A 27,182-nucleotide genomic window follows, 5' to 3' on the forward strand; every position below is an offset into this window, starting at 1 on the left:
GTGAGGGGGTGGAGTCCTGAATAATTTTACAAATATAGTCTTTACTTTAGGGCTAATGGCCTTTCAGGCATCCACTGAATATTCCAGGTGTTCAATAACTGCTCAGAACTTAAACGTCTCTGAACCCTGTCAAGTTCAGGTGTTGTTCACCTTATGACTCATCAGTAATTATTCTTTGCCTGGCCTCGTGGAGTCTCAATCTGTACATTTCAGCTTAGAATTCAGCCAAGGACTCAAACGACCGCCTAAATAGACTTTGGAAACTTTTTCTGTGTGGCTCCCTGCTCTCCAGCACGCTGACCCTTCAATCCCAGCTGTTTGAGCCTCCCCGAGTCTGATCTGTGTCTCTCCTGTTCCCTGAGACCACCGTGTCCCTCCTCCTTTTCCAGGTTTAGTAAATGCCTCCACGTAGAAAGCCATGATGATTGTAAGGCTCATCCTGTTTGTTTCCTTTCTCCTGGGGATTTGACTCCTGTGCTGTCTCCAGCAGATAGTGGAAAACAGTAGTTTCATAAAATTTGATCAGTTTCCCCATTGCTTAAAGGATAAGGATTGGTTTCTTACTGGTTACTCTTTTTTTTTTCTTTTTAAGGAAGATTAGCCCTGAGCTAACTGCTGCCAATCCTCCTCTTTTTGCTGAGGAAGGGTGGCCCTGAGCTAACATCCCTTCCCATCTTCCTCACTTTATATGTGGGACGCCTACCACAGCATGGTGTGCCAAGCGGTGCCATGTCTGCACCCGGGATTCAAATTGGCGAACCCCAGGCCACCAAAGCGGAACATGAGCACTTAACTGCTGCACTACTGGGCTGGCCCCTCTTACTGGTTACTCTTAATTCATTTTTCATCTTTTGAATTTCTTCTCTTTTTTAAAAAATTTATTTTCTTTACTGCAGTAACATTGGTTTATAATATTATATAACTTTCAGGGGTACATTGTAATATATTTCTCTTTTTTTTTTAAAGATTTTATTTTTTTCCTTTTTCTCCTCAAAGCCCCCCAGTACATAGTTGTATATTCTTTGTTGGGGTCCTTCTAGTTGTGGCATGTGGGACACTGTCTCAGCGTGGTTTGATGAGCAGTGCCGTTGGCACCCAGGAATCGAACCAGCAAAACACTGGGCCACCTGCAGCAGAGCACGAGAACTTAACCACTCGGCCACGGGGCCAGCCCCTGTAATATATTTCAAATTCTATGTAGATTACATTGTGTTCACCATTTTGGAGGAGGATTTTGATTACTGTTTTGATCTCCTTACTGGTGATTGGTCTATTCAGATTCTCTCCTTCTTTTTGATTCAGCTTTGAAAGTTGTATGATTCTAAGAATTTATCCATTTCTTCTAGATTATCCAATTTGTTGGTGTGTAGCTTTTCATACTATTCTCTTATAATCTTTTGTATTTCTGAAGTGTCTGTTGTCATTTCTCTTCTTTCATTTCTGATTTTATTTATTTGAGCCTTCTCTCTTTTTTTCTTGGTAAGTCTAGCTAAAGGTTTGTTAATTTGGTTTATCTTTTCAAAGAACCATCTCTTGGTTTCATTGACTTTTTCTATTGTTTTTTTAGTCTGTATTTCATTTATTTCTGCTCTGATTTTTATTATTTCCTTCCTTCTACTGACTTTGGGCTTTGTTTATTCTTCTTTTTCCACTTCCTTTAGGTACACTGTTAGATTGTTTATTTGGGATTTTTCTTGTTTGTTGAGGTAGGCCTGCATTGCTATAAACTTCCCTCTTAGAACTGTTTTTGCTGTATCCCATAGACTTTGGCTTGTCATATTTTCATTTTCATTGGTCTCCAGGTATTTTTTGATTTATCCTTTAATTTCTTCACTGACCCAATCTTTGTTCAGTAGCATTTTGTTTAATCTCCACATATTTGTGGCTTTTCTGATTTTCTTCCTGTAGTTGATTTCTAGTTTCGTACCTTTGTGGTCAGAAAAGATGCTTGGTATTATTTTGATCTTCTTAAATTTATTGAGACTTGTTTTGTGGCCTGATATGTGATCAATCCTGGAGAATGTTCCATGAGCATTTGAAAAGACTGCGTTTCTGCAGTTTTTGGATGGAATGTTCTATACATATCTACTAGGTCCACCTGGTCTAATGTGTACTTAAGGCTAATGTTTCCTTATTGATCTTCTGTTTGGGTGATCTATCCATTGGTGTAAGTGGAGTGTTAAAGTCCCCTACTACTATTATGTTACTGTCTATTTCTCCGTTTGTGTCTGTTAATAATTGCTTTATATACTTAGGTGCCTCTGTGTTGGGTGCATAGATATTTACCAGTGTTATATCCTCTTGTTGGATGGTTCTCTATCATTATGTGCCCTTCTTTGTCTCTTGTCACAGTTTTAGTTTTAAAGTCTATTTTGTCTGATATAAATATTGCTACCCCAGCTTTCTTTTCTTTGCGATTTGCATGGAGTATCTTTTTCCATCCTTTCACTTTCACTTTGTGAGTGTCTAGGTCTGAAGTGTGTCTCTTGTATGCAGCATATATATGGGTCTTGTTTTCTTATCTAATTGGCCACCCTATGCCATTTGGTTGGAACATTTAGTACATTGACATTTAAAGTAGCTATTGATAAATATGTATTTATTGCCACTTTGCTACTTTTTTCTGGGTGTTTCAGTAGTTCTTCTCTGTTCGTTTCTTCTTCTCTTGCTCTCTTCCCTTGCGGTTTGATGGCTTTCTTTAGTAATATGTTTAATTTCCTTTCTCTTACTTATTCGTTTATTTGTTATAGGTTTCTGGTTTGTGATTACCATGAGGTTCATTTCTAGTATTCTACATATATAGCAATCCATATTGAGTTGATAATCTCTTTAGTTTGATCTCTTTCTAAAAGCTCTACTCTTTTACTCCCCTCCTCCCAAATTTTATGTTTTTGAAATCGTATCTAATCTCTTATTTTGTATGTGTCTATCCATTACCCTCTTATCACTGAAATAGGTAATTTTAGTACTTTTGTCTTTTAACCTTCATGTTATCTTCATAGGTGGTTGATCTGCTACCTTTACTATATTTTTGCCTTTACCAGTGATTTTATTGCCTGTTGGTTTTTTTTGATAATTTTCTTATTCCTATTTGTGGTCTTCTCTTTCCCACTTAAATAAGTACCTTCAGTATTTCTTGTTGAACTAGTTTCTTGGTGATTTACTCCTTTAATTTTTGCTTGCCTGGGAAATCCTTTAGGTCTCCTTTCATTCTGAGTGTTAACCTTGCCAGATAGAGTATTCTTTGTCATAGGTTTTTTCTTTTCAGCACTTTAAACATGTCATGCCAGTCTCTTCTAGCCTGTAGGGTTTTGGCTGAGAAGTCTGCTGACAGCCTTCTGGGCTTTCCTTTGTATGTCACTTGCCTTTCTCTTGCAGCTTTTAGGATTCTCCCTTTATCTTTAATTTTGGACATTTTAATTATAATGTATCTTGGTGTGGGTCTCTTTGAGTTCATCTTATTTGGTGGTCTCTGTGCTTTCTGTGCTTGGATGTCTGTTTCCTTCCTTAGGTTAGGAAAGTTTTCAGCTATTATTTCCTCAAATAGATTCTCTGCCCCGTTGTCTCTCTCTTCTCCTTCTGGGACACCCATAATATGAATGTTACTGTGCTTGATATTGTCCCAGCGTTCCCTCAGACTTTTCTCATTCTCTTTAATTCTTTTTTCTTTTATCTGTTCAGTTTGGTTGATTTCCTCTAGTCTTTCGTCCAGCTTACTGATCCATTCTTATGTATTATTTACTCTGTTATTGAGTCCCTCTAGTGAATTTTTCATTTCTATTATTGTATTCTTCATTTCTGATTGGTTCTCTTTTTTATATTTTCAGTTCTTTGTTGGTCTTCTCACTGTGTTCATCCATTCTTCTCCCAAGATCTGTGAGCATCCTATGGCTTTTTGTTTGAACTCTGTATCAGAGAGATTGCTTATTTCTGTTTCATTTAGCTTTTTCTGGGGTTTTGTCCTGTTCCCTTGCTTGGAACGTATTCCTTTGCCTCCTCATTATACCTCTTTCTCTGTGCCTATATCCATGTATTAGGTGGGTCAGCTATGTCTCCTGATCTTGCAAAGTGGCCTTATCCAAGAGATGTCTTTTGAGGTCCAGCAGTGTGCTTCCCTCTCGTCACCAGTTCAGATGTTCCAGGAGTGTCTCTTGTGTGGGCTATGTGTGACTTTCTCCCGCAGCAGGGTTGCTCTTACTGCAGGTCCCCAGAGAGTCTAGGTTTTCCCTCCCTGGCTGGCTGTTTGTAAATTGGGTTTGGAGAGCCCCAGGACTGTTGGCTGCAAGGTCCAATAGCACAGTCCTATTGCAGTTTTTCTGTTAAGCGAGTAGGCACCCAGTGTGGCTGGTTGCTAGGCCCAGGGTCTTACAATTGCTGTAGGCCTCAGGCCTGCAAGGCTGTTGTCAGCTCTCTTAGGAGTCCAGCTGAGTGGGGCTGGCTCCAGGCCTGGGAGCACCCAATCATTTCAAGCTTTGGAAGGCAGGGCTGATCCCCTTTGTGGCTGTTTGTGAAGCACAGGCCTTCTGCCACTGGTAACCGTCACCCCCCACAGGTTAACACATACTGTCAACACAGTCCTGGCCCATGCACACCTCCTGACCCCCTGGAGCATACTCCGATGCCCCACTACAGAGGCCCACACTCTCCACCAATACCCCCAACAGTTTGCCTACTCCTCATGCAGGCCCTGCCCCACAGAGGTGGACACACTTGCCTGCCTACAGAGGATCGAGTTATCCGGCCTATGCAGGAGTAGCCTGAGGGCTTGCTGTTTGGTAGAGCCAGTCCCTATGGTGGGGTGCCTGCCCTGGCTGAATGGATTAAATATGTGTTCTAGTGGGTGGGGCAGATCTCAGGGCTAACAGGCCAGGAGAAGAACTCCAATGGTGTCTGCCAGTGTCTGTGTCAGCACACCTGTACTAGTCACAAAAATGGCTGCCACCAATGTCTCAGTCTCTGGAGAGGTCTCACCTCTGTCTGAGATGCACCCAGAGCCTATCAAGTGTGAAAAGAATCTCTTTTCATCCAAGGACTGCTCCCACATAGAGGCCTTCATCCTTGCCTTTTCCTCTGCCTATAACCTTCTTTCTTTAGATATCCTTATAGCTCAGTCCCTTACATCCCTTAATTGGAGTCTTCAGAACATTCACATTCAATGTGATTATTAAATCAATAATCATAAATCCAATCTATGCATTTCAATCTACCCTCTTGTTATTTGTTTTCTATTTGTCTCATCTGTTCTTTGTTTCTTTTTTCCTTTTCTCCTGCTCTCTTTTGGATTTATTACACATTTTTTGAATGCTGTTTTATTTCCACTGTTGACTTATTAGCAATGCCTTTTTGTTTAATTTTTTTTTAGTGGCTGCTTTGGAGTCTATAATACACATCTTAAACTTATCACAGTCCAGCTTCAAATAATGTTAGACCACTTTACGAACCTCAGTGCACTTAAACCTTTCACAACCGCATAACTTCCATTCTCTCCTCTTGTCGTCTGAGCTGCTGTCATACATTTTACTTCTATATATATCATGCATTCCAAAATTTATTATTATTTTTGGTTTAAACTGTCAACTATCTTTTAAAGAAAATTAAAAATGAGAAATAATAGTTTATATTTACCTTTTTCTTAAAAATTTCTAGTGCTCTTCATTCCTTATCTAGATCAAGTTTTTATCTGGTATCATTTTTCTTCCATCAGAAGAAATTCCTTTAATATTTCTTATAGTGCAGGTCTCCTGGTGACATATTCTTTAAGTTTTTGTTTATATGATAAATTATTTATTTGGCCTTCACTTTATTTTGCCCATTCACTTTTTATGACTATAGAATCCTAGGTTTGACAGATGTTCACTAAATTTTGTTTTTCTTTAGCACTTCAAAGATATTGTTTCATTGTCTCCTGGCTTGCATAGTTTCTGACGAGAACTCTGCTAACTTTATTTTCTTTATTACACTACACATGCATTAATATTTTTTCTTTATCACTGATTTTCAGTTATTTGGTTATGATGGGTCTTCCTGTGGTATTTTTGTTTTTATCCTGCCTGGGTTTATTGAGTTTCTTGCAATGTGGGTTTCCAAATTCATAAAATTTGGAAAAATTTCTATTTCTTCAAATATTTATCTATCTCCTCCTTTTTTTCTTGAGACTGCAATTACATTATGTTACACAGCTTGCTATTGTACCGCAGGTCACTGAAACTCTCTTTATTTGTTTCAGGTTTTTTTCTCCTTATGCTTCATTCTAGGAATATGCTATTGTTATGTCTTCAAGTTCACCAATCTTTACTTCTGCAGTGTCTAATTAATTATTAACCCATCCAATTAAATTTTCTATCTCCAAAATTTCTTTTTGGTTCTTTTTAATAATTTCCTTTTCCCCCTTCATTATAGTGATGTTTTCCTTTACATCCTTGAGCATACAGAACACATATATATAATAGCTATTTTAAGGTTCTTTTTTCCTAATTCTAATATTTATGTCATTACTGTTTACTTTTTCCTCTGGTTGTTCTTTTTTCTCCTGCTTTTTTAATGTTTATTTTTTATTGGATATCAGATATTGTGAATTTTACATTGTTGAGGTCCTTGATTGTGTTGTTTTCTTTAAAAAGAGCATTGGGCTTTTTATGGCAGGCTAAGTTAGATTTGGATTAGATTCATCATTTTGAGAGTTGTTTTTAAGCTCCTTTAGGGCAGGTTTAGAGTACCCTTTATTCTAGGACTGTTTTTGCCTCACTTATAAGCTGTGGGCCTTCTGGAGTCTCTACCAAATGTCTTTACATTCACTGAGGTCTCTTCATTCTAGCTGGAGGGAACACAAATGATTCCCAGCCTTGCCTGAGACTTGGAAATTGTTTTACAACTTCTCAATAGTTATTCTTTCCTCAGAAATTGTTTTTGTCCAGGTTCATGGAGCTTCACTCTTTGCATACACAGATCAACTCAGCCTCACACTCAAGGGACTCACTATGCACATTTTTAAAACTCTTTTTCTTTACGGTTCCTTTCTCTTTGGAACTCTGTCCTTCAAATTCTAGCCTCCTTGAACTCAGATCTCTGTCTCCTCAACTAAGCATGTCTTCCAGGCTCTATTTAGGGTCCCTCTCCCCAGGCATCAGTCTGGAAATTGCCTCCAGGCAGAAAGCCTGGGCAATGAGAGGGCTCAATTCATGTGCTTCCCTTCTCTCAGTGGTCACAGTTCTGAATTGCCTGTAGTCCAATGTCCGAAAATAATTGTTTCTTATATTTTGTTCAGTCTCCTAGTGGTTTATGGTGGGTGGGCATTTTGAAACCCTGTTATTCTCTTATGGTCAGAATCAGAGGTTTTCTCTTGTCTCCTTTAAACCTTTGGCCAAGTGATACTTCTCAGTGAGGTCTCTCATGACAACACTCTTTGAAATGGTAACTCTTCCCCACCCCCACACCAGCACGCCGTATTCCTTTTCTCTGTTTCCTTTTCCTCCATAAGAGTTAGTTATCACTTTATTACATACTATAAAATGCAATAACTTATTTCATTTATTGTCTATCTCTCCCAACCCCTTCCCCAACCACCATTACTAGAATGTATGCTCTGTGAAGATGCATAGTTTTGTCTGTTCTGTTCACTGATGTAGCCTCAGTACCTAGAATAGCACTTGGAACATAGCAGGTATTCAACAATTTGTTGAGTGAATTCGAGAAAGGCGTGAATTTTTTTCTTTTTATTGAGTTCATAATAGTTTACATCAATGTGAGGTTTCAGTTGTACATTATGTCTTGTCTATCACCACATAAGTACTCCACTTCACCCCCTCTGCCCACCCCACCCTCCTTCCCCTGGTAACCACTGAACTGTTTTCTTTGTCTGTGTGTTTGTTTATATTTCACATATGAGTGAAATCATCTGGTGCTTGTCTTTCTCAGTCTGGCTTATTTTGCTTACCATAATACCCTCCAGGTCCATCCATGTTATTATTGCAAGTGGGATGAATTTGTCTTTTTTATGGTATGGCTGAGTAGTGTTCCATTGTATATATAAACCACATCTTCTTTATCCAATCATCAGTTGATGGGCACTTGGATTGTTTCCATGTCTCAGCTATTGTGAATAGTTCTGTAATGAACATAGGGGTGCATATGTTACTTTCGATTGTTGATTTCAAATTGTTTGGATAGATAGCCAGTAGTGGGATAGCTGGGTTGTATGGTAGTTCTATTTTCAGATCTTTAAGGAATCTCCATACTGGCTGCACCAGTTTGCATTCCCACCAGCAGTGTATGAGGGTTCCCTTTTCTCCACACCCTCTCCAACATTTGTTGATTTTAGTCTTAGTGATTGTAGACATTTTAACAGGCATAAGGTGGTATCTTAGTGTAGTTTTGATTTGCATTTCCTTGATGATTAGTGATGTTGAACATCTTTTCATGTGTTTATTGGCCATGTGTATATCTTCTTTGGAGAAATGTCTGTTCATATCCTCTGCCCATTTTTTGATTGGGCTGTTTGTTTTTTTATTGTTCAGTTGTGTGTTCCTTATATATTATGGAGATTAACCCCTTGTCAGATACATCATTTGCAAATATTTTCTCGCAATTGGTGGGTTGTCTCTTTGTTTTGATCCTAGTTTCTTTTGCCTTGCAGAAGCTCTTTAGTCTGATGATCTCCGACTTGCTTATTTTTTCTTTTGTTTCCCTTGTCTGAGAAGATATGGTATTCAAAAATATCCTTTTTAGTTTGATGTCAAAGAGAGTACTACCAATATTATCTTCCAGGAGTTTTATAGATTCAGGACTTTTCTTCAAGTCTTTGATCCATTTTGAGTTTATTTTTGTGTAGGCCATGAGATAATGGTTTACCTTTATTCTTTTTCATGTGGCTGTCCAGTTTTCCCAACACCATTTATTGAAGAGACTATCTTTTCTCCATTGTATATTCTTGGCACTTTTGTCAAAGATTAGCTGTGCGTAGATGTGCAGTTTTATGTCTGGGCTTTCAGTTCTGTTCCATTGATCTGTGTCTCTGTTTTGGTACCAGTACCATGCCATTTTGATCTCTATGGCTTTGTAGTATATTTTGAAGTCAAGGATTGTGATACCTCCAGCTTTGTTCTTTTTTCTCAGGATTGCCTTAGCAATTTGGGGTCTTTGGTTGCCCCATATGAATTTTAGGATTTTTTGCTCTATTTCTATGAAGAATGTCATTGGGATTCTGATTGGGATTGCACTGAATCCGGAGATTGCTTTGGGTAGTATAGACATTTTAACTATGTTTATTCTTCCAATCCATGTGCATGGAATCTCTTTCCATCTCTTTATGTCATTATCAATTTCTTTCAGTAACATCTTATAGTTTTCATTGTATAAGTCCTTCACCTCCTTGGTTAAATTTATTCCTAGGTACTTAATTCTTTTTGTTATGATTGCAGATGGAATTGTATTCTTGAGTTCTCTTTCTGTAAGTTCATTATTGGAGTATAAAAAGCAACTGATTTTTTGTAAGTTGATTTTGTACTCTGCAACTTTACTGTAGTTGTTAATTATTTCTATTAGTTTTCCAGTAGATTCTTTGGGGTTTTCTATATATAAGATCATGTCATCTGCAAACAGCAAGAGTTTCACTTCTTCACTCCCTATTTGGATTCCATTTATTCCTTTCTCTTGACTAATTGCTCCAGCCAAAACCTCCAGTACTATGTTGAATAAGAGTAGTGATAATGGGCATCCTTGTCTTGTTCATCTTCTCAGGGGGATGGCGTTCAGTTTTTGTCCATTGAGTATGATGTTGGTTCTGGGTAAAGGCATGAATTTTTATGCTTGCCCTTAGAGGACCTGCATCAAAATATTTGATAAAGAAACTATAAGAAATACAAAAGAGGTATACAATACAATTGCTGTGTTTAGGAAATTTCAGGTAAGAAATCAACAGATTCATTTCTGTTAAACCAAGGTCCTCATGGCAAAGTCTAATTGAGTGCTGCGATGTGTAGTGCAGGTGATACTCATTGAGGAGGTCTCCATGGAGAATGGGACAGACGGAGGAGGTGAGATGGGCCAGGTCTTGCAAGAACAATGAGGTTTTGTTAGGTATGGAGGGATCAGGAAGAGCATTCTGAAAAGGCTTATCTTTCTTTACATCCCCTAAACACATCCACTTCCATGATCCTTATGCTGATGACAAACTTAGAGGTTACTTTCTTTTAGTCAGAGGATGGGGAGAAGCAGAAGGACTGGTGACGGACACAATGAAGGAACAGTAAAGTTAGGAGAACAAGAATAAGGTCTCAGGGGATCTATACTAGTGCCCTGTTGCTGCTGTAACAAATGACCACAAACAGTGGCTTAAGACAACACAAACTTATTCTCCTAGAGTTCTGGAGGTCAGAAGTCTGAATAGGTATTATGCGGCAAAATCAAGGTGTTTGCAGGGCTGTGTCCCTTCTGGAGGCAGTAGGGGGAATTCATTTCTTTGCCTTTTCCAGCTTCTAGAAGCTTCTCACCTTCTTCGGTGCCTGACCCCCAGCCAGCAATCGCATCACTGCAACCTCTGCTTCCATCATGGGATTTCTTTCTCTGACTCTCCTGCCATCCATTTCCTTATATAGACCCTCATGATTACCTTGGCTCCACCTGAATAACCTGGACTATCTCCTCATTTTAAAACCCTTAATTTAATCAGTCCTATAAAGTGCCTCTTGCCATGAAAGGGAACACATTCACAGGCTATGCAGATTAGGTGAACTTTTTTGGGGGGGCGTTATCCTGCTTACCACAAGCTGACAACGTAGATTTAAAAGATGAAATGTCAATGTGGGGGGACACATAGGAGAGAAGGACAACACACATCACTAAGAAAGAGTGAGTCCAAGAATATAATAATTTAAAGACAAATATAAATGGTATTTAAATTACTTGTCACTCATCATCTATGTCTGTGGCTTCCTCAGCTGGTACGGGTCATTAGGAGCTGATGCTCACTGTTTATGACAATAATAAAGCTGCCATTTATATGGATTTATAATCTCATTCGGCTGAGATTTAAACCCAGGGTCTACCACTCTCCAATCTCAGATACTTACCACCAACTTCCACGGCTTCCTATGAGGAAAACTAGTCCATATTCTGATAACTCTGAATTGCTCAGAATCACGGAACACCATTAAGCATCTGAAATAATCTGGTGCCAAAGCAGCAACATTTCTGCAGAAGTCAATATATCTTAGGAGACTTTTATTAAAAGCAGAAGGGCCCTTTTAATTGGCTTATGCAATCAAAGCATGCAATGAATTTAAGGAAAACTTCAGAGCATATGGCATTCCAATGTCTCCAAAGTGTAGTTTGATGGGACCGGCAGCGAACATGAGGAGGAGGTATGATTTTTGAAAAGCTGTTGGAGTATTGTGTTGCAAATAAAATCTAAGAAGGCATTTTGCAATTCACTTTTCTGTTTCTATTTTTTTCCCGTGTTTTATTGCTGCCTTTCATTCCCAAACACTATAAATGTTCCTTGCCAGCTTTACATTCCAAATTCTAACTCCATGTGTTCTCTCCAAGAATCTGACACTTACTTCTCCTGGTGTACTGGAAAGAAGGAATGTCACAGTTTAGCTAAGTAAGGAGGGGAGGGTGGCCGGTGCCTGTGGGAATGTGTCAAGAACTCTCATTTTTATCCATCATTTCAGCCCCAAAAGGCAGCATTTGGATTAAAAGGCCTCCAAATTCTTCCAGTCCTATGAGTCTATGACCCTACAGGGATGCGGTTTGACTCTGGTTTGGACCCATCAAATTCCATACGCGTCCAAGTTCAACTGTTTGTTAAGACATGCCGCTCCTGGCAGTGATGCAGTCTGAAAGGGGAGCAGTGTTTTTCAGGGCTTTTGTGCTGTTACTGTTTGTATTTACAGCTTGCTGATCACCAAACAAAGATGACTGAAGTCTCAGAGCTGTGATCACAGACCGAGGTCAGGAAGCCCTGATTCTGCCCAGGCGCGCTGGGATGACAGGAGGCAGACAGGGAGTCCTCGCAGAGCACAGCCCCAGACACCTGCAGTCACAGTGACGCCCTCAGCTCGGAGCTATTGAGCCCTTGCTTTCCAAAGTGAGGTCCGAGGACCAGCATTGAAGGCATCACCAGTGAGTTCGTTGGACATAGACTCAGACCCGCAGGATGAGCGTCTGAGCGTTAAGATTTCCAGATGACTTGTGTGCACATAAAAGTTTGAGAAATCTTGAGTTAAGTGTGGCTGACCACCCCTACCTTGCCCCTAAGGGTGGCAATGGCAGGCCCTGAATTGGCTGAGTGTCTGCTGTCCCACTGCAGGAGGGGACACGGAGCCTCGGCTACTCCTCGCCCCAAAGAGCGGCGGAGGGACGGATGCGAGGCGTTGCGACGCTGCCGCAGCCCCGCTCCTCCCCGGCCAGCTCTTCCCTGGGAGATTCCGCGTCCCCCTCCCCCCTCCCGGCCCTTACACCCCCGCCACCAGCCGTCCCCAATGAGCGGCGACGGCGGGAGTAAAGCCCGCCCCGGGCGCCCCCTGCGCCCCGCCTGCGGTTCCCTCGGGCGAGGGCGGCTCCAGCCCGGAGGCGCCGGTACCCAGGGCGGGCTCTCCCGCGCCTTGTCCCCTCTTGTCCCCTCCACAGGCATGGGGCGCCAGGCGCTCCTTCTGCTCCTGCTGCGGGTGCTGGCCGCGCTGGGCGGCCTGGGGGGCTCCGAAATGGGTGAGTAGGGCGCCCTGGAGAGGGGCTGCACTCCACGCTGCGGGGACCAGGGGTGGCTGGCTGCCGGGGCGCAGCAGGGCGGGGGAGGCACAGGGGAGCTTGGGGCACCCGTGCTGGGCGGGCGCGGCGTCTCCCCAGTCTCCGCATTCTGCAGGACCTTTTATCTAGGAGGGCGAACCTGGGCCTCCCCGAGAGGCGGCCGGGTGAGTGGCGTGACCCTCCTGCTTCTCGGCCCTTTGGCCTGGGTTGGTGGCAGGGTAGTGGGCTCAGGGGACGAATTCGGTGTCTTTTCCTCTCCTGTTCTCAAGCAGGTGGGAAAGGGAGCTCTCGCCACACCTGAGTGCGGGGTGCACCCTCCCTTCCAGGTTCTTCCTTCCTCCAACGTCGAGGGGAGGCCGAGTGGGATGCACTTTCTAGCCCTGGTCTCAAAGAGGCCCGTCGCCCAGGTCTACCAGGCAGCAAATTTAGCTTCTTGGAACCCGGTCCCTCGGGAAGACGGACCTCACTCCAGAAACGGATCTGGGGAAGTGGCGTGGGCCTGAGGTGCCGTTAGGAAGCAACTTCCGGGGGCACTTGTTGATAGCACTCAGGTTTAGGCAGACCCCAAGGCAGAGGAGAGGTGAGTCGGGGTCCCAGGGTAACCGAGACACCCACAGTTCCCAAACGGGCCTGGCTGGTGAGGTAGCCAGGTGTAGTAGGTGCCCAGAGTGTGTCCAACGGCCTGGCCTGCGGGCTTGTGGATCTGTCCTGCAGGTGCTCTGATTGCCCCTCACAGAAGGAAGGCAGGTTTTAAATCATTTTAACTTATGCAGACTCTCTTGGTCAAGGTACAGTTAACTAGTTTGGGGGAGGTGCCACTTAACAACTGGGTTGTTTATCTTCCAGGAAGGATTCTAACCCTCAGATTTTTGCCTAACCTGGTGGAGCATCTCTTGTAACAGGAAGTCCTTGTCCTGTGTGGTCTGTTTGCACCACTCCTGAAACAAGACTTAAAGTTACTTGTGTTTTTTACTGAGCAGTGATTTCCAATGCCTTCTGGTATGAAGACATCTTTATGAGGTCTGTTTTAGAGCAGCACATGATCACTGTACTTTGTCTATTGATAAGCTATGAGAAAGCTACCATAGATTTAATATGCAAATAAATACATTCATAAACAAATTTCTTATTATTCACAGTGAGCATCTACCTAAATTTGAACAGTAATGTTTGAGACCCATCTGCAGGTGACATGTAGAATCTGTACGCACATTGCTCTCCAGACTGAGACTCAGCAGGGCCAAATGTCGTTCAAAGTGTGACTCACCCCGCAGTGTGAGTCTTTGAGGGCTGATTGCAACCCTAATTGGGATCCTTCTGGAAGGATCTGCTGGAAGAAGGAGCAAAAGAGTTAATGCTTTGTGAGCATTTGTGTGGTGGGCGCTGTGCCAAGTGGCTTTGTGCTCATTTAATCCTTGAATCTTCTTCTTGGGATCACTTATTTACTAGCCTCATTTTATAGACGAGAAAACTGAGGTCAGAGAGAGGAAGTAACTCTCCCAAGGTTGTTGTTGGTAAGTGTTCTAACCCAAACTCCAGGCTGGATAGCCTGACGACTGAGCCTGCGCTGCCATCTTAGTGGTTGCTGACATCACCTCCTCTTGATTTCATGGTTTTGGTCAAGTCAAGAGAGATTGCCTGGATGGATGTGAGGAGATGACAAAGTTGTTAGCTATCCATTAATAAACAATACTTCCTGAGTATTTTATTAGAAATGCTTTTCATAAGCCAGGCTTTAAAATCAAACATTGAGTGGTAAAAGCACTGTCTTAGAGGGATACAAGACAAGGTATGATCCCTTACCGAAGAAGGTGAGTCTACGCAATGGCCTTCCATGGTCAACTTTCATGACATAGCTTTGCATACCACTTTCCATTCCATACGCACAAATTGTCCCTGGGAGTAGAACTTGCTGGTCTTCACTATATCTTGCAGAGACTTCTACCAGTACAGGCCATGTGGTTTATGTTTTCTAGGAACCAAGGATTGGCTTCTTCGCTTTGAAAGTTAGGACAATATGGTAAATTAAGTACAATCAGGCCTTCTTGATGCTTCCCTCTGGGGACCACATTCCATAACAGGCTTATTTTTGACCATGAATCATTCAAGGTTGACAAACACAAGTTCATGACTTGAATAAAATTGATAGTAAAAATCAATCTCATGTAAATAACCGAAAACTTACAAATATTTGTAACCAGGCTATTAGAGGCATTCTTAGAAAGATGGTAGGTAGGACCGAAAATCCTCCTCTCATTTTAAGATGTGTCTACACATGCCTAAAAGTGGAGTCAAGTACTTTGAACCTAGACCTCTAAACTTGCAACTCTTCATGCTCTGAGTCTTTAAGACCAGACCAGAGCTGGAGGAAGCCAATCTACCCCATTCTGGTAGGAAAACAGGGAGGCCAATGACAGTACTCCAGCAACAGCTCCACGACACCAGAAAAAATGGTTCCCAAGGATTGTCACTGGCGAATTTGTGTGGGTTTGTAGGGTATGGAATCCCCCTAGTGTTCTCCTGGACATTAGTTGAAAGAAGGTCTTTCAAAATGACGTTTGACTACAGCTTATCGTGAAAAGGTGCTCTCTTGTACCCAAAGGAGCCAGGAGCTCTCACGGCTTTGCTTCTTGGCCCTCCAAAGCAGATGAAGTCAAGTGTAACCTGACGAGGCAAGCTGCGTGTGGTGGAAGCTGCATTCCTGTGGCCTGGCTCTGCAATGGAGAGCAGGAGTGCCCAGATGGGACCGATGAGCAGTGTGGTAAGCTCTTGTCACCACTGTGCCAGGTACTCATCCACAGCTGGCCCTTGTGGCTCTGTGCTTGGTTGACAGCATCAGTTTGCATGGTCTGTACCCTCTTCAGGGGTATTCAGAAATATTGGTTGTTCTGGCTTGTTGCAGGCTTCCACTGAGTAAGGCCAGGGATGTTTCTTTAAGCGTTGGTACCACTATTGTCAAAACAAATGTAGCGGGCTGGCTGGGATGGAAAATCCAGCCCAAGTCTGGCTCCTCACCTTAAATTCAGGCTTAGCCATCTGTGGCAGGTAGTCAAACTGGAATAATACAGAGATCCCTTTATAGGAAACCCTTGCCAACTCCAACACACACAATTACTTTTATATACGATAAACTAGTTCAACTTTTATATGCTTCAAGATTTTTGTATGACTGAAAAATCACCTTGTAAATTGAGTACAAAGAAAACTACAAAACCAATAGAAGCCAAGTTAGCCATTCTAAATGACTTGCTAAAATGAAACTCAAATACTGGGGCCAGCCCGGTGGCGCAGCAGTTAAGTTCGCACGTTCCGCTTTGGTGGCCTGGGGTTTGCCGGTTCGGATCCTGGGTGTGAACCTATGCACCGCTTAGCAAGCCATGCTGTGGCAGGCATCCCATATATAAAGAGAAGGAAGATGGGCATGGATGTTAGCTCAGGGCCAATCTTCCTCGGCAAGAAGAGGAGGATTGGTGTCAGATGTTAGCTTAGGTCCAATATTCCTAAAAACATATAAAAATAAAACTCAAATACCTCTGTGCTAGGAGTGCTCAGAGCCCCAGAATGGACGCCTGAGCACCGGTATATGAGGAGCCGTCTTAACAGATACCTCACGTCGTAGTGTAGCGCATATGAAAGGGGGAAATCCCTCATTAAAGGAGGGAACCCCACCCCCACCCCCAAAGAGTTTGGCGAGGGCTATGTTCCTTCTCTCTACGTGCACGTTCCTGGGATGGTCACCTACTGTAACTCATTTAACATGAAACCTTTGATATTAAAACGTGTAACATTGCAGGTGGAATAAAATTTCATACTTGCAGAAATGCCCTGTATTCTGACCTCCATACACTTCAGCCCAGCCCCTCAAGTTTGCTTGCTTCTGCCATAGGTATACATAGGTGGAAATAATTGGAGGTCTCATTAAACCCCAAACCAGCAGTTCCCAGGTTGTTCTAGATCTTCATGCAGCCGCAAACGCCGATGGAGTTCAAAGAAGTGAACCAACGACACTAGAGTGTCCAATGCAGGGGCCACTAGCCACTTGTGGGGATTTAAATTTATTTAAATACATTAAATAAAAGTAGAAATTCAGTTCTGTCGTACTAGCCTCATTTCAAGGGTTCAGTAGCCACAGAGGACTAGTGGCTGCCATTTTGGACCACACAGATATAAAAAGCTTCCATTGTCACAAAGTTTTATTGGACAGCGATGTTCTAGAAGAACGATGGGGAGGATAAGCTTCATTGATCTGCTAGGTCATTGTCCCTTGGTCAGGTAGGGGTACTATGTGATGTCAGGGGTGACATGAAAACGACAGTCAAGTTTAGGGTTGACTCCACTAGCAAATTGGGAATTATTCTTTGGCTAATGAAAATACTTAATATGAAATCCAGATTTACAAGCTGCTAGTGTCCTGACATCTCTTCCTTTCTGCCTCTTCTCGAACACTGCCGCTGGCCCCAAGAGGAAATATGTCACGGACATCCACAGGCCTGGCAGTGTGATGACGGGAAATGCATTTCTGTTAGCTGGCTTTGTGATGGTGTTGGTGACTGCTTAGATGGCTCCGATGAGGTTGACTGTGGTATGTGTAACTTATTCTTATCTTTAGTCGTGTTCTGTTTCTTAGTAACATTGATTAACGTCAACCATATTAGGTAACCAAGTCACTCAATAGCCTATGCCATACGTGCTAAACCCAGATGTTAAATTGTCTGTGGCTTTACAGGTGACTTTTTTTACCCACTTCTCCATTTTTCAAAGTTATATAAAGTAGATTATCAGCTTTATTGACTTTTTTTAAACTTCTTTAGGGTGAAACTTCAGTATACAAAGTTGTAGCCACTTCTCCAATGGCTACCATCTCTTTCAGTTCTTGGTTTTCCATAGGCTAAATCCATGAGCAAACTATAAGTCCTATAAAAAGTTCATAATATAGCAGTCTGTCTCACTGAGCCAACTCCTTCTTTTTAGAGAGATTGACAGGGTGTCTAGACCAAAAAATCCAATGTCCAGGAAATTCTCAGTGTCGTGATGCCTGGGAACTCTGTGATGTCCATAAGGACTGTGAGGATGGGTTTGACAAAGCGCGCTGCCCTCGGAACCATTGCCTGGCTGGCCAGTGGCAGTGCAAGAACAAGGTGTGTGTCATGGATAGCTGGAAGTGTGATGGCATCGACAACTGTGGGGACTCCTCAGATGAGGAAGTCTGTGGTGAGTCTCCCCTGATGCCCGACTTTTGTTTAAAGGGAAGTTTGTACTATATGGGCTGCTTTCTGCAAGTTGCATTTTAATGCCTATGACTGAGACTGCCATCCTATATCTAAAACAGCATCTTTCCTAGCAGTGGCCAAGAGTTAGTTATCCATGGAAACATGGGGCAGTCTTAAATAGTAACTCTGCAGTGGGCACTGTAAGCATTGCCTGGAATGCTTCCACTATTCAGTTATGGCCAACGCACAGAACACCTGAGCGTCAGCATCTTAATGAGGCCTCCTAACAGATGCCTCACCTCCTTGTGTAGTGCATACAGAAGGGGAAGATTCCTCCTGAAAGGAGGAGAACCCCAAAAGAACTTGGTGAGAACCGCATTTCTTTGGCCCATATACACAATGCAGTGGAGCCTCCAACTTCTTGGTCAAGCACAATCCCATTCAATCTTTCTTTTCTATAGTTAAATCTGCAATGTTGAATATATTCAAATTCTAACATTTTTCTAATAAAGTATAAGATGGTTTCTTGGGAGACTACTTCTTTTAGGGCTAGTGTTGACTAACTGTAACGCCATATCAATTAGAAATATTAATACTAGTTCACTTAAATTTTAATACTATTTCAATTCAGTGCCCAGAGGTCTTAATGTCTTTGTTATCAAGTCTTATGTCCTAATTCCCTGAAACTCTACTTAAAAAGATAAAACTTTCTTTCCTACCTAGACTTGCCTTGGGTTATAGAAATATTGCCGCCTTGCTCACTGTAAGACTGGTCTATTTCTACCCCCCACCATAAGTATTAGTGAAAAAGAGTCCTAACTTCCTACGCAGCTTCCTGTCCAGAAGGCATGGTTAGATGTGATGAAGGCAAATGCATCCTAGAATCCCTGATGTGTGATGGGGAAGCAGACTGCATGGATGGTACTGATGAACCCACTACATGTGGTAAGAATCCAGCTACTGGGCTTAACATACGAGTTGGGAGAATAAGATAAGTAACTCAATGCCTTGGTTATCATGGGGGTCTGCTCTCTGAGAGAATGCTTGGACCCAAACTCCTACATAAGCAGTTATCCTTCAGTGATGGATCCCTCACACTTTACAAGTTCTAGCCCTTGGCGTTAGTCTCCTGAGTGTGAGCAAATGTTACCTGAGCTGTAAAACTTAGAGAGTTATTATCCCTGAAGCTTCAGGGAAATAGATTAAACACCTCAAACTATATAGTGCTCCTAAAATTCTGGAATAAAGAATACAAACTCTGCCACTGAGAAGCACATCATTTCTTGAAGACAAAATAGTGAATTCTTTAAGGATTTAACAGAGAAAGGACTGAGGAAGATAATTTCCTAGTGCGGAGGGAGGTGGGGGTGGTGGGCACTGAGCAAGCAGCTCTGGCTCTTAAACCCTTGTGTTTCTGGCTTAAACCATAAGTAGGGGTAGAAGGAGAGCGAGCATCTGTCCCCAGGTCATTTTGTTGTCTTATTTTCCCCCCAAAATCTGGTCTTAGACATGGATGATGAAACCTCTTTAGTACTGTTAAAGGCTTTGAAAGAAGGTTTTTACTAAAGGAACACATAAGAGATTCTAAGAACCTAAACAATGGGACAAAGTACAGCTTTCTGGTCCTGTATAGAGAATTTATTGGGATTAGAAAATTATTACATCACTTCCTGACATAAAGGTCCCAGCCACCCATAAATTCTCTAGAGAAAATAGAGAAGAGGGTGCTGGCCTCTCCCCCCGTGAACAATATACTAGCACTTGGGATTGTCTAGACTGTGGGCCTGCAAAGAAATGCCTTTCCCCTGCTCCATGACTCCTGGCTTTCCCTCTTCCCTAGTCCTCCCTTGAAACCTCCACCTTCCTAGGTAAGAGTTCTGGGTTAAAGGTTATTCTTAACCAGTCATCTATTCCTCATAGAAGTGTAGAGGCTTGTGTCACAACATGGTTTGTAAAACGTTTGATCTTTACTGCGTTCAAGGGTGCTGACCATTGTCTTGTCTCTACCAGGTAAAAACTGCTCTCTGGCCAACGGGGGCTGTGAGGGGCAGTGCAGTGACACACAGTGGGGTGTCCAGTGTTCATGTGGAACTGGATGGCAGTTACAGCTGGACGGTCAGAGCTGTGGAGGTCAGAATTCATTTGGTTCATCTTTTTTTTTTTTTTTTAAGGTTGGCACCTGAGCTAACAACTGTTGCCATTCTCCTTTTTTTTCCTGCTTTTTTCTCTTTTCTTTTTTTCTGCTTTTTTCTACCCCAGTACATAGTTGTGTATTTTTAGTTGTGGGTCCTACTAGTTGTGGCATGTGGGATGACACCTCAGCATGGCCTGATGAGCAGTGCCATGTCCGCACCCAAGATCCAAACAGGCGAAACCCTGGGCCACTGAAGCTGAGCGTGTGAACTTAACCACTTGGCCACAGAGCCAGCCCTTGGCTCATCTTTTAAAAAAAGTTTTTATTGAGGTCAGCCCAGTGGTGTAGTGGTTAAGTTCATGCACTCTGTTTCGGTGGCCTGGGGTTCGCTGGTTCGGATCCTGGGCACAGATCTACACACTGCTCATCAAGCCAAGCTGTGGAGGCATCCTACATACAAAACAGAGGAAGACTGGCACAGATGTTAGCTCGGGGCTAAATCCTCCTCACCAAAAAAAAAAAAGGTTTTTATTATAGTGAAATATACATAACATAAAATTTACCGTTTTAATCATTTATTTGATCATGCCATCAGTTCAGTGACATCAACTACATTCACAGAGTTGTGCAACCATCGCCATTATCTGTTTCCAGAAATTTTGCATCATCCCAACAGAAACTCTGTACCCACTAAGCAATAATGCCCCAGACCCCCTCTTCCCCATCCCCTGGTAACTTCTGTTGACTTTCTCTCTCTATGAATTTACCTATTCTAGTACCACATGTAAGTGGAATCATAAAGTATTTGTGCTTTTGTTTCTGGCTTATTTCACTTAGTCTGTCTTTAAGCCTCATCCATATTGTAGGATGTATCAGAATTTCCTTTCTTTTAAGACCAAATAATATTCCATTTAATATATATACCACATTTTATCCATTCATCTGTTGATGGTCATTTGGGTTGTTTCCACCTTTTGGCTACTGTGGATAATGTTGCTATTGTTGGGGAAGTGGGAGAATTCCGCCTCCCCCCCTTCACTTTCCCTTAAGGTTCTTATGGCTGGTCAAATAATTGAAACGGCAGGTTAGCGGGAAAAAAATCAAACAAAGTTTAATAACGGGTATACATGGGAGAAACTCAGGAAAAACTGAGTAACTCAGCCGTCTGGCCAAGGCTGCCTGTTTAAATATCTTCAGCTCCAGACAAGGAGGATGTTGGGGGTAGTGATTTGGGATTTCAGAGGGGAAGAAGACAATTTACATGGAGACGGAAATGCAAATGTTTGTTAAACAGGTTTTGCTGGGCCAAAAAATGGGTTTGTTGGTGTCTTTCTATCACACTTATTTCGTATTACACTATAGCTGTCATATGGTATGAGCACCTTCTTGGAACAGGCCTTCTATGTTAAATTCAGTTAGGCAGTTTTAGTGGGGAAAGCTCGAACGTTCTTCCTGAGTCTTCTGAGCTTTTATTGTCCTCATCTCGAAATAACACACACACGAGAGTGGCGCATCTTGGGGTGGCCTGCCCTGAACCCCATCACTATTAACGTTGGTGAACAAGTATATGTTTGAGTCCCTTTTTTCAGTTCTCTTGGGTGTTCATTAGAAGTGGAACTGCTGGATCATGTGGTAAATTATATGTTTAACTTTTTGAAGAACCATCGAATTGTTTTCCACAGCCGCTGTATCATTTGACATTCCCACCAGCAGTGCGCAAGGAATCCAATTTCTCCACATCCTTGTCCATGCATGTTATCCTCCTCTTTTGTGGGAATTGCAGGTCAACTGTTGACTAATGAGAAAATGTTAAATTTAGCATCTTTCTCTTATGGAGTTGATGGGTTTCTGTCAGGGAATGAGTACAGCTATCACTTCACAGTGTGGGTGACAGGACAGATTCTGAAGTCAGACCTATTGTGTGTTTATCCTTGCTTGTTCCTGCTAGCTGACCTTCTCTGAGTCAATCCTTCAAGGCTCACTTCTCCCCTTTGTAAAATGGGATTATGACACCAGAATGGCTAAAATAAATTTCATGTATCTTCATTATTTAGTAACAATCTGAACAGGTTATGGCTGTTAATTTGTAGCACTTGTCCATAAAAATATGGGACTGTATTTTAGGTTAAAATGTGATTAGGAGGGTAAAAGACTTATTGTCTTGACACTTTGGCCTAAGGGTGGATCAGTGCTGCACCCTGAGCCTGGTCAGTGACCCCTATCCTATAGTTTCCTCCCTCTCCGTGGGTTCTGCCTGCAGTCCTACCTGCTTAGGTGGGAAAGGTTCAAGAGGAAAGGCCCTGGCTATTAGATAGCATCAGAGTTACCTTTACCAATGACTTTTATATTAAGAATTCATCAATAATTGTAATGACTTCCTCATTGGAAGTCTGGTCATGACCTTGGAGGGGGTCTGGGTCTTGTACACGTGCCTGGGCTTCGGCAGCAGCCTGTTGAAGTAATGGCCCATTGTAGGCCTTGATGGGCCGCTCAGCTTGACTTGTAGCCATGTATTGATTATTCTTCCCCTGGGCTTTGAAGGCGTTATACTACTTTAGGACTCCGTGGTTTTGGAGGAATAATATTTTCCTGGCATCGTTGACTATAAGGAACCACATTCCTTCCTGCTAAAAAAAAAAAAAAACCAACTCTCCCAGTTCTATGACTCATACCGTACAGGGTCCCTGCCATCCAGCTTTAAGTACTAAGAGAGGATAGTACCTTATCTAAACTCTGCCTGTTATACCTGTGAGGCTTAAGCCTTTTCCATCAGCTGGGTGAGATGTCACATGGCACAGTAGGGAACTCTAGGCCCTAACATTTGTCATTCTGAAGTAGGCTCTGGCTGGCTTGACAAGTGACACGTCCCCAAGAACGTTGCTAGGTAACATAGATTAGTATTCTGTACCAGCCAGACATCTAGGGTCCCTCTATGGACGTTTCTGCTGAATTATCTTCATGTGCGTGGGAATTGTAGGGAGGCAGGGGTGTCGATTGCAGCACCTGCACCCTGACTTCCACATAATACACGTCCAGTGAGCATCTGAAAAGTGGCCCCAAAGAACAAAAATACTCAAGAGATTGCCCTAACTTTTCGCTCTCTGTCTTCAGATGTGGATGAGTGCTCTACGGCCTACAGTCCTTGTGGCCAGCTGTGTCATAATACACCAGGCTCTTACTCCTGTGAGTGTACTCAAGGTCACCAGCTCTACAATGGCACCGACTGTCGAGTTACAGGTGGGTTTCAGTGCCTGAAGCAAAGCCTACCTCCTGCTCTATTCTCAGCAGTAATTATAGAGAAAAGTGATATAGATGATTCATTTGAAGTTCTAGTATCAGAGATGACTTTGTTCTTTCCATAAAGAAGGTGCTGTTAATAACATTCCGTGGTCTATTTGAATGTCAGTTGCTATTAAGTGTCTTTAAAATGACTTAGGGGCTGGCCCCATGGCTGGATGGTTAAGTTCGCATGTTCCACTTCGACATCCTGGGGTTTCATCAGTTTGAATCCCGGGCGTGGACCCAGCACTGCTCATGGAGCCATGCTGAGGTGGCGTCCCACACAGCAGAACTAGAAGGACCTACTACTGGAATATACAACTATGTACTGGGGGGCTTTGGGGAGAAGAAGAAGAAGAAAGAGGAGGAGGGGGGGAGAGGGAGGGGGAAGAGGAGGAGGAGAAACGATTGACAACAGTTGTTAGCTTAGGGCCAATCTTAAAAAAAAAAAGACTTAGTTATTCCATAGGCTACACAACTAGGTACTCCAGAGACCCAACTGATGCCTCAGTGTGGCCTGCGCTTTTACTGCTGGAACATTTAAATATATTTGGCTACTACGTTCAAGGCATGGAGAGGATTTCTGTCTAGGTGGGGAGAAGTGCTGAATCTGAAGTCAAATAAGGCAGTAAGGTTCCAAAGATTACTTTTAATGTGCTGGAGTTCAGAGGAGGAAGAGACGCTCGAGGCGGTCAACTAGATCTCCTCTGGATACACCTGCGTCTGGACTTCAGAAATAAGTGAATTTGGGCATGGGAGATAGGACAACGTATTTAAAAAGAATGATGTGGAAGAAAGTTTCAAAGTGATGTGTCACTGCTTCTACTTCTATTACAGGTGATGCTGTTAAAATTCTTATCGCAACAGACCAAGAGCTTGGTGTCCTGAATCGAAGAACAGGCAGTTATGAGACTCTGATACCTATAAAATCAAGGCCAACTTCTGTTGCATATGATCTTGAGAGAAACATGTACTTCTGGGTGGATGAAGTCTTAAATGTTTTTGTCCTTGGGAAGCCAAACTCTGTTTCCCTCTATCCAGGTATGTTTCTTGAGGTTAAGAGCCCTAGTTTCTTAAAGCTGCTTAAACATAATGTAAGAAGCACATGTTTCATCCAGACGTCTTCCTCTGTGACTTACTTGTCATGAATCGTGAGAGTAAATAAAATCCCGATTGAGATTAAGACTATGTAGTTTGGCCTTACAGGAGCTTGATAGAGCATAACCTGAGAATTAAATCACTATTGAGCAGTATAGAAGGTTTGGGACATGGGCTCAGGCCAAGGTTAGTCTCAGCCCCATCACTAGGTATCGGACCTTGGGCAAGATGTTAACTCCTTTGAATTTCCCTCTCTAAGATGAGGGTAATAGCCCTTGTCTCTTTGGGCAAGTGTGAGGATTCAACTGACAGTGCCTGTGAGGAAGTGCTTAGCATAGTCCTGGGCACAAAGAAATCCTCTGGTAGCAGTTAAGAGGGACTGTTCATGGGGCCGGCCTGGTGGTGTCGCGGTTAAGTTCGCACGTTCCGCTTCTCGGCGGCCCGGGGTTTGCCAGTTCGGATCCCAGGTGCGGACATGGCACTGCTTGGCACGCTGTGGTAGGCGTCCCACATATAAAGTAGAGGAAGATAGCCACGATGTTAGCTCAGGGCCAGGCTTCCTCAGTAAAAAACAGGAGGACTGGCAGTAGTTAGCTCAGGGCTAATCTTCCTAAAAAAAAAAAAAAAAATGAGGGCGAGTTCATAACAATTCGCCTGAGACTTCTGTAATAAATATTGCCCCAAGTGAGGTCACATTCTCTTGGATTCCTTGGTTAGCTTCTGCTAAGGTCTTTGTTTTTCCTTACCGCCCACTCTATCCTGAAAACACCTTAACACAACTCTGGCCCCCACTAGCTGTGCTCTGTTTGCCTCATTGTATTGCTTGAAATCAGAACATGTAGAAAAGTTTTGTGCGAGTCTCTTTTCTCAAGGTAAGACAGGTGTAGAAGAATACAGGAACGTAACACTCTCTCCTGTATCTCCAGAACTTAAAACAGTGAACAGCATCTCTTTGGACTGGGTCACGGGGCAGTTGTATTGGGCTAGCAGCCTCACAAGAGTCATCTATGCTGGTTTAAGTGATGGCAGAGGCTACGTCAAAATTTTGGAAAAGGACCTGGTGCCAGAGCAGCTGATAGTGTTTCCTGAAAAGAGGTAAGTAGCGTTTCTTTTGGAATATATCTGAAATCATTGGTTATCTTAGATATTTAAGATGACAAGAGAACACTTCAACCTTTTCAACCTAGGTCCCATTTGCTGTAAAAAATTCTGAATTTGGAAGTCTAAATTGTATATTATAGAGTCAAACTTTTCAAAGTCTACTGAGTCTAAGAGCAGGAATATCCAGCATTCTCTGCAGTGCAATGATATAAGGCCCATACGAGAGAGCTAAGCGAGCCTGGCTGTTTAGCATAATGTACATGCAACTGAGTTATTCTCTAACACCTGTGCTTGTGCTTTTCTCAGGTCCTTGTACTGGGTAAATCGAGGTGAGAAAGGCATGAGGACTATTGAAACTGCAGGGATGGACGGCTCTGATAGGAAGGTGCTTGCGGTTGTAAACATGGAGGAACCTGTAGGACTGACACTTGACCATGTGATGGGCAGGCTCTACTGGATCAGTAAATATAAAGAGGTACCATAGATAGGTCAGGAGGAAAAGGCAAACCCTTTTGGTAGGGGCTTGGGATGACGATGGGTAAGTGCAAATTTCTTTTGAGTCTTACACCAACTTGGTGAAGTATCTTCTCGCCATGAAAATTGAGAATAGCAAGCTATAATTGCATAGTGTGTTTAGGTAGAGCCAGATTGTATCAGCATAGGTTGGGAGACTTACTGTGACTTTCTTAAACATTCTGTGTTCAAACTTGGCACTGGGATTTCCTGGTAGCATAGGTCATGTTCTGTGTTGTATCTGGGATACAAAACCTTTTTAAGATGGCAGACCACTTCCTTGAAAGCATGCAGTTACTTAAGTACTTCCGTGTCTTGTACTCATATTTCTAGGTTTTAATATTACAGTTCATGTTATATCATTTTTGGAAGCATCAAACTAAAAGACTAGGATGACATGGTGGCTAAAAGCATAGGCTTGGGAGTCATATTTTTAAGCCTATGACCTCCAGCTGTGGTTTTGGCTACTTATGGTGCCTCTTTGAGCTCCCACTGCCCTCTCTGAAAAGAGATAGAATGCCTAACTCAGAAGGCAGTTGGAGAATGTAGTGAAAGGATCTGGTACAATGTCTGGTTGTGGACAGTAAGCTATAGTAGCTACTTGAACAATGTGACCCCAGTTTGTACAAGAAGCAGTCCATTCCCCTGGCTTTGGCATGAACCTCCATGAATCCTAAGGTAAGTTCGTCTCCATCAAGTTGATATCACATAAAGATGCTTAATCAGTGTCCAAGAAACTGGGGTTCCCTAACGTTGTCAGCACCTCTTGCTAATGCTGCCATGCTCTCATGAGCCTCTCTAACCTGCAGTCCATAGAGACGGTAAACGTGGATGGTACCAGAAGGCACACCTTTCCTGAGATCTTCTTGCCACATGAAGAGCCAATAGGACTAGCTGTATTTGAGAACTCTTTCCTCTGGGCAAGTAAAATACAGCTGTTTCATACCTCACCCCATGCCCCAAAGAAGAGAGAGGTGCTGCTGAATACCTCCATATCTGCTTTCTCAGTCCTCCACAAATCCAGGCAGCCTAAGAGTAAGTTGACAGCTTGCTTTCGAAATGCTTAATGAATCAGAATGCATACTAAATGGAAAATACCTAAA

At 42.7% G+C, this 27,182-nt stretch overlaps 1 protein-coding gene across 6 annotated transcripts in view; it reads left to right on the plus strand.

Annotated features, from left to right (window-relative positions):
• The first annotated feature begins 12,128 nt into the window (after positions 1 to 12,128).
• The window catches only part of LOC102148960 (low-density lipoprotein receptor-related protein 2-like), a 43,785-nt gene continuing 28,731 nt past the window's right edge, over positions 12,129 to 27,182 (plus strand). For 2 of the 6 annotated variants that reach the window (XM_070253508.1, XM_023630952.2), the window contains exons 1-11: positions 12,129 to 12,705; positions 15,392 to 15,505; positions 17,207 to 17,326; positions 17,716 to 17,955; positions 18,786 to 18,899; positions 19,965 to 20,084; positions 23,200 to 23,325; positions 24,205 to 24,408; positions 25,392 to 25,560; positions 25,873 to 26,041; positions 26,889 to 27,114. In XM_070253508.1, the coding sequence (XP_070109609.1) occupies positions 12,264 to 12,705; positions 15,392 to 15,505; positions 17,207 to 17,326; positions 17,716 to 17,955; positions 18,786 to 18,899; positions 19,965 to 20,084; positions 23,200 to 23,325; positions 24,205 to 24,408; positions 25,392 to 25,560; positions 25,873 to 26,041; positions 26,889 to 27,114 (2,044 nt within the window). In that variant the 5' untranslated portion in view covers positions 12,129 to 12,263. Of the gene's footprint in view, positions 12,706 to 15,346; positions 15,506 to 17,206; positions 17,327 to 17,715; positions 17,956 to 18,785; positions 18,900 to 19,964; positions 20,085 to 23,199; positions 23,326 to 24,204; positions 24,409 to 25,391; positions 25,561 to 25,872; positions 26,042 to 26,888; positions 27,115 to 27,182 lie in introns of all 6 variants that reach the window. The other 4 variants (XM_023630416.2, XM_070253510.1, XM_070253509.1 and 1 more) reach the window with 3 other exon arrangements.

Source organism: Equus caballus, chromosome 27 (genome assembly GCF_041296265.1).
Source record: "Equus caballus isolate H_3958 breed thoroughbred chromosome 27, TB-T2T, whole genome shotgun sequence".
NCBI classification, from domain to species: Eukaryota; Metazoa; Chordata; class Mammalia; order Perissodactyla; family Equidae; genus Equus; species Equus caballus.